Source organism: Hypanus sabinus, chromosome 31, assembly GCF_030144855.1.
Source record: "Hypanus sabinus isolate sHypSab1 chromosome 31, sHypSab1.hap1, whole genome shotgun sequence".
Taxonomy (NCBI): domain Eukaryota; kingdom Metazoa; phylum Chordata; class Chondrichthyes; order Myliobatiformes; family Dasyatidae; genus Hypanus; species Hypanus sabinus.
This window is the reverse complement of record NC_082736.1, coordinates 30,487,744-30,495,378: the sequence shown is the minus strand read 5'-3', so window position 1 is coordinate 30,495,378 and position 7,635 is coordinate 30,487,744. Positions and strand designations below refer to the sequence as shown.

The 7,635-nt window shown below is 53.0% G+C and overlaps 1 protein-coding gene across 1 annotated transcript in view; it reads right to left on the bottom strand.

Annotated features, from left to right (window-relative positions):
* Positions 1 to 257: 257 nt before the first annotated feature.
* Positions 258 to 7,635, bottom strand: part of LOC132384023 (LRRN4 C-terminal-like protein) — an 8,410-nt gene continuing 1,032 nt past the window's right edge. Inside the window, exon 2 of the mRNA XM_059955301.1 lies at positions 258 to 1,273. Coding sequence (XP_059811284.1) covers positions 393 to 1,273 — 881 coding nt within the window. The 3' untranslated portion in view covers positions 258 to 392. The remainder of the gene's footprint in view (positions 1,274 to 7,635) is intronic.

The window sequence follows — 7,635 nt, the reverse complement described above, 5'->3', positions numbered from 1 at the left end:
CTCCGGCAGATGTCCTTTCACTCTGTTAAAGCCTCCTCCGGCTCGTTGTCAAAACAAAAAAAAAGTTGCAAATTTCTTCGCCCGGATCGTCGGAATTCTCTTCCCAACAGGGCCGCGGAGATGTCGTCCACGGTGCGTCCAGAAATTGTGAAGAGGGCTTTACATACAGAGAAAATCGTTTTGAGGTAGATCAGATCATGATATTACATGGTGGAAAAGATAGAGGGGCCGAGTGGCCTTCCCTCAGCCGACTCCGAGCCTTTCTCCTGGTGCTGCCAGGGCACCCGTTCACCCCACTGCCCGACCCCCTTCCTGCCACAGGGGCTTTTCAGCCTCCACCTGGGGCGCTCGACAGTCCAAAACTTCTCTCGACACCAGCCACACACCCCCCTCTAGGACGCCTGCGGGCCTCCCTTGTCGTGCTCGTAGGTCGGGTTGCGGAGGCCGAGGGCGAGGGAGGAGGGGGCCGGCGAGCGCTGGGTCTTGGCGCAGAAGCAGCGGAGGAGGACGCAGAGGACACTGAGCACGACGAGGACGCAGACAGCGATGCCCAGGTAGAGGATGAGCTGGCGGGTGAAGCTGGTGCTGAAGACCAGGCAGGGTCCGGTGCCGGGGCTCGCCCCCTCCAGGTCCTGCTGGGAGAGCCTACTGGTGCCGGCCGGGTTGAAGGCGAGGACGCAGACCGTGTAGGTGGTAGCCGCTTCCAGGCCGTCCAGGGTGAAGAGGCGGTGGCGGCTGGGGATGGGCCGGGTGGTCACGTTGGCCGAGCTGCCCTTCGGCCAGAGCACCAGGCGGTAGCTGCTCACCTGGGAGAGGGGCTCGCACCAGCGCACGCTGGCGCCGTGGTCCCACCTGGCCGTCACCTGCTCCATCCTGGGTTGCGACGGCGGCGAATCGGAGCCCGACATGCCGACGCACAGGCAGGGCCGGGCGCGCTGCAGCTCGGCGCAGGGGACCTGCAGGTGCCTGCAGGGCTTGTAGTCGCAGAGGGGCAGGGGGCCGAGCGTGGCGGACGGCGTGGTGGGCTCGTCCCCGTAGTCCTCCTCCCCGTAGTCCTCGTAGTCGGCCTGGTTCAGCGTGAAGCGCACGAACCTCAGCCGCGTGGTCCTCCGGCTTTCGGTCACGGCGCTGGACGACTCCCGGCCCTGGCTGGGGTCCGGCCGCTGGACGGAGGTTGCCGGCCAGTCTGTGGACCCCGGGCTCAGGGAGGCCGATCCCACCTGCTTCCAACTAGCGAGTCCGGCACAGAGAAAGATGAGAAACACTGCGGATCCTGGAGAGAGAGAGAGAGAAACAGCGGTTCAAGATTATTGCCGTGTGAGTTGACTTTCAGCAGCAGACACTCACCCAGTCAGAATAAACATGTTAACACCAGCACAAGCCGAGGGAGAAAGGGGTTGCGGGCGGCCCGCTAGCGCAGGGACGGTTTTACAGTCGCCCCCGACCCGGGTTCAATTCCTGCCGCTGGCTGCAAGGAGTTTGTCCCTCCTCCCAGTGACCATCTGGGCTTCCTCCCCCCACCCCCCACAGCTAGGAGGTTAACTCGAGGTTCAAAGAGCGCACGAACTACACAACCTTGCGATCTGTCCGCTTACCGGCAGCCACGGAGCAAGGAACCCGAAAGAACGCGATTAAAGACCGTGGCCGCTGGGGCAGAGAACGAGGGGAGAAAGCACGGGTAAGGGAGCACGCCGAACCGGACTGAGGCCTCTCAGCAGCCTGGTTCGCAGCCCACCACATCAGCAGGGCAGAAAACGCCGCGATATCCCCGCAGAGACGAGCAGTCCACGGCCACGGAGGCGTGAACGTCGCGGGAGAGCGAGCGAAATCGTCCCGGCGCTCGGGCTGGTCAGCCTCCCCGGGACCGGGGTTTTAAATTGCCCAAGCACCAGGCAGCGGCCGCGCTCTAGGACCCGGATTGGTCGCATTCGTGTAACATCATGAAGTCAGTAGGGGCAATTGGTCACATGGGTGCAGCTGGCAAACGCGGGCCCATTACCACGCTAACTCGAAATAAAAGGAAGGGATATAGTCCAGGGTGGCGTTACAGGTATGATCAAGAATGTGATGGCATTGTGGAAGATGTTAGAGATTGAAGCGTACAGGTACATGACACTCTGCCGTGATAGTTCAGCTAGTAACTGAACTAACAAAAACGAAACCTGACTGTTTACACAGTGCAAACATGAGGAAATCTGCAGTTGCTGGAAATTCAAGCAACACACACAAAACGCTGCTGGAACACAGCAGGCCAGGCAGCATCTATAGGGAGAAGCACTGTCGACGTTTCGGGCCGAGACTCTTGCCCCACCCCCCCATTCTCTGCAGAGTCATACGCCTATCTGAGAGGCTTTAATACTGAGAGACTGGTTGAGTGAACTCGGCCTTTTCTCCTTGGAGCGACGGAGGATGAGAGGTGACCTGATAGAGGAGTACGAGATGATGAGGGGCATTGATCGTGTGGATAGTCAGAGGCTTTTTCCCAGGGCTGAAATGGTTGCCACAAGAGGACACAGGTTTAAGGTGCTGGGGAGAAGGCACAGAGGAGATGTCAGGGGTAAGTTTTTTACTCAGAGAGTAGTGAGTGCGTGGAATGGGCTGCCGGCAACGATGGTGGAGGTGGATACGATAGGATCTTGGACAGGTACTGGAGCTCAGAAAAATAGAGGACTATAGGTAACCCTCGGTAATTTCTAAGGTAGGGACATGTTCGGCACAGCTTTGTGGGCTGAAGGGCCTGTATTGTGCTGTAGGTTTTCTAGGTTTCTAACAAAGGTACTTTGAAATTCGAGGGAGGGATGTATGGTTATCTCCACCTCGTGAATCCATTTGTAAACTTTGACCCTGTTCCCTGCCACCATCAACCACTGGCTTAAGATCACTGTTGCATGGTGCTCCCCACCATCGCCCACTGGCTTAAGATCACTGTTGCATGGTGCTCCCCACCATCGCCCACTGGCTTAAGATCACTATTGCGTGGTGCTCCCCACCATCGCCCACTGGCTTAAGATCACTATTGCGTGGTGCTCCCCACCATCGCCCACTGGCTTAAGATCACTATTGCGTGGTGCTCCCCACCATCGCCCACTGGCTTAAGATCACTGTTGCGTGGTGCTCTGAGAGATCAGAGGCAGGGAGCACCTTGGAATAGTGATCTTAAGCCAGGGGGCGATGGTGCGAGAGAACGGGGAAGGCTAATGGTAATGATCCGGTCAAAGTTTACAAGCGGATCCATGAACCGTTCAGATAAATTGATTCCAAAGCTTACTTTAAAAAAAACACACTAAGAGGTTGAAGAATGCTGCGGGACGCGTGGGCCAGAGTTAGAGGGGAAGGTCGGGGCGTTACGGTAGGAATCCGTCACCGGACTGAGCGATGACCTTACAGGGGAAGGTCGGGGCATTAGGGTAGGAATCCATCACCGGACTGAGCGATGACCTTACAGGGGAAGGTCGGGGCGTTAGGGTAGGAATCCGTCACCGGACTGAGCGATGACCTTACAGGGGAAGGTCGGGGCGTTAGGGTAGGAATTCGTCACCGGACTGAGCGATGACCTTACAGGGGAAGGTCGGGGCGTTAGGGTAGGAATCCGTCACCGGACTGAGCGATGACCTTACAGGGGAAGGTCGGGGCGTTAGGGTAGGAATCCGTCACCGGACTGAGCGATGACCTTACAGGGGAAGGTCGGGGCGTTAGGGTAGGAATCCGTCACCGGACTGAGCGATGACCTTACAGGGGAAGGTCGGGGCGTTAGGGTAGGAATCCGTCACCGGACTGAGCGATGACCTTACAGGGGAAGGTCGGGGCGTTAGGGTAGGAATCCGTCACCGGACTGAGCGATGACCTTACAGGGGAAGGTCGGGGCGTTAGGGTAGGAATCCATCACCGGACTGAGCGATGACCTTACAGGGGTGTGCAAGGTCATGAGGGATACACATTAAGTGGATGCTGTCGGCTGTTTCCCCAGGGAAAGGGGATCAGAAAGAAGAGATGAGAACCAGCTTTATTATCACTGGCAAATGCATGTTATAACAAGTTTAATTTGGCAGCACCTTCACAAGTCATACATTTTTTAAAAAATATATTAAAAAAAAGACTGAAGGTTGTTTATGCAAGTGTTAAGGAGAACAAAATGATTGTTACTCTGGATCTGATCCAATAATAAAAAACAATAAATATGAACACACTAGATAGCTTATATACACAGATTGATTGTATGGCCATAAAGTGACACTATCTACGTATAATATAATTGTGCCAACAAAATAGAGAGAGTACAGAGGAGATTTACTAGAATGTTACCTGGGTTTCAGCACCTAAGTTACAGAGAAAGTTTGAACAAGTTAAGTCTTTATTCTTTGGAGCATAGAAGGTTGAGGAGGGACTTGATAGAGGTATTTAAAATTATGAGGGGGATAGATAGAGTTGACGTGGATAGGCTTTTTCCCATTGAGAATAGGGGAGATTCAAACAAGAGGACATGAGTTGAGAGTTAGAGGGCAAAAGTTTAGGGGTAACACGAGGGGGAACTTCTTTACTCAGAGAGTGGTGGCTGTGTGGAATGAGCTTCCAGTAGAAGTGGTAGAGGCAGGTTTGGTATTGTCATTTAAAGTAAAATTGGATAGGGATATGGACAGGAAAGGAATGGAGGGTTATGGGCTGAGTGCAGGTCGGTGGGACTAGGTGAGAGTAAGCGTTCGGCACGGACTAGAAGGGCCGAGTTGGCCTGTTTCCGTGCTGTAATTGTTATATGGTTACATAAATGGTATAATGTAAAATATGAAGGATATACATATACTGTGTAAAAGTCTTAGGCACACACAAAAAAAATTCTGTAAAAGGAAGATGCTTTCAAAAATAATGAAATGGAAAGTTTCTAAATATAAAGAAGCTATAAAAAACAGCAAAAAGTTAAAAAAAAACTAAATCAAATCAATATTCGGTGTGACCACCCTTTGCCTTTAAAACTGCACCAGTTCTCTCGGGTACACTGTTCAGTGTTGTGAGGAACACGGCTGCTAGATTGTTCCAAGCATTTGGGAGAACTTGGCACAGACTTTGGCTGCCTCGCTTGTCTCGTGTCCCTCTGGGTAATCCCAGTCAGCCTTGTTCATGTTGACATCAGGGCTCTGCGGAGGCTACACCGTCTGAAACCATCTTAAAAAACTTCCAGGGCGCCCAAGATTTGTGCGCAGTATTGTTTTAAGTAAGTCTTTTCACCCCGTGGGTGGTCTGCATATGGAATGAGCTGTCCGAGGAAGTGGTTGAGGCAGGTGCATTAATGTTTACAAGACGCTTCCATAGTTACATGGACAGGAAAGGGTTAGAGGGATTGGGCCAAGCGCAGGCTTGGTTGAGTTGGTCGTGGTGAGCCAGGAGGATCTGTTTCCATGAGTTGTGCAACTGTGGGACTCCAGGTCTACCAGCCACACCCTACTGAGAGGCAGCCAAACATTCCCATTAACTCCAAATACTGCCTCAACTTCCCAGAAGAAGGAGATCTCTGACGTGGGAGGGGCGTCAACCAACAGGGTCATTTGAATCTGGGCCATGGGCTGGCGCCCCAGTGCATTTAACGTTTCTGCCCCAGACTGTGAGCCCAGCAGCCCTGGGGAAGGCAACCTGCCTCGCGTTAACCCATCCGCTGCTGGCCAGGGACTCGAACTCGGGAACTTTCCCATCCCGAGGGCGGTCAGATTCTCAACTGGACGGGATTGTTCCGCAACAGGCCCTTCGGCCCACAACAACTGTGCTGTACAGGATACCAATTCAAACCGTAGACGGTCTACAGCACAGAGCATAGAATGCAGGCCATTCGGCCCACAACAACTGTGCTGTACAGGATACCAATTCAAACCGTAGACGGTCTACAGCACAGAGCATAGAATACAGGCCATTCGGCCCACAACTGTGCTGTACAGGATACAAATTCAAACCTTTGACAGTCTACAGCACAGAGCATAGAATACAGGCCATTCGGCCCACAACTGTGCTGTACAGGATACAAATTCAAACCTTTGACAGTCTACAGCACAGAGCATAGAATACAGGCCATTCGGCCTGTGATTGTTGTGCCGACCCTTTAACCCACTCTAAGATCGGTTTAACCCTTCCCTCCCAGATAGCCCTCCATTATTCTATCAACCGTGTACTTATCTTAGACTCACTTACATGTCCCCCGATGTATCCGTGCCTACCACCACCCCCGGCAGTGCGTTCCACAAACCCTGCCACTCTCTTTATAAAACAAGCCTACCCCTGACAGCCCCCTATACTTCCTAACAAAGACTGTACGCTGAAGCTCCCCTCGCGTTAACCATCTCTACCCCTGTGAAAACGTTTCTGTCAATTCTCTCCGTGCCTCTGTCAAGTCACCTCGCATCCTCCTTACCTCCGGAGTGAGAAGTTCCGGCTCCCCCAGCCTTCCGGACGTGCCCCCCAAGCCCGGCAGCGTTTCTCACCTTAAAGCAGGTGGTCCAATGGTGGGGGGGGGGGGGTCCACGCCATTAAAAGGATTGGGAAGCCCCGCCTTAAATCTAGTCTGCCTGGTATTTATTTTAACCATATAAACGATATAACAATATAACACGCAACACTGAACATCATAGGAAGTCATTCCTACCTGTGGCCATCAAACTTTACAACTCCTCCCTCGGAGTGTCAGACACCCTGAGCCAATAGGCTGGTCCTGGACTTATTTCCACTGGGCATGAATAACTTATTATTGTTTAATTATTTATGGTTTTATATTGCTATATTTCTACACTATTCTTGGTTGGTGCGGCTGTAACGAAACCCAATATCCCTCGGGATCAATAAAGTACGTCTGTCTGTCGATTACAGCACGGAAACAGGCCAACTCGGCCCTTCTAGTCCGTGCTGAACGCTTACTCTCACCTAGTCCCACTGACCCATATAACCATGTAACCGTTACAGCACGGAAACAGGCCAACTCGGCCCTTCTAGTCCGTGCTGAACGCTTACTCTCACCTAGTCCCACTGACCCATATAACCATGTAACCGTTACAGCACGGAAACAGGCCAACTCGGCCCTTCTAGTCCGTGCTGAACGCTTACTCTCACCTAGTCCCACCGACCCATATAACCATGTAACCGTTACAGCACGGAAACAGGCCAACTCGGCCCTTCTAGTCCGTGCTGAACGCTTACTCTCACCTAGTCCCACCGACCCATATAACCATGTAACCGTTACAGCACGGAAACAGGCCAACTCGGCCCTTCTAGTCCGTGCTGAACGCTTACTCTCACCTAGTCCCACCGACCTGCACTCAACCCATAACCCTCCACTCCTTTCCTGTCCATATACCTATCCAATTTTACTTTCAATGACAATACGAACCTGCCTCTACCACTTCTACTGGAAGCTCGTTCCACACAGCCACCACTCTCTGAGTAAAGAAGTTCCCCCTCGTGTTACCCCTAAACTTCTGCCCCCTAACTCTCAACTCGTGTCCTCTTCTTTGAATCTCCCCCACTCTCGATGGGGGAAAAAAAACCGTCCTCGGAAACCGGCCAACTCCGTCACACTCCCGGTCCCAAGCCCACCCGGATAAATACCCGGAGCCACAGCAGCCCCCTGGGGGAGGAAAGATCTTCGACTGGAAGGCGTATGTG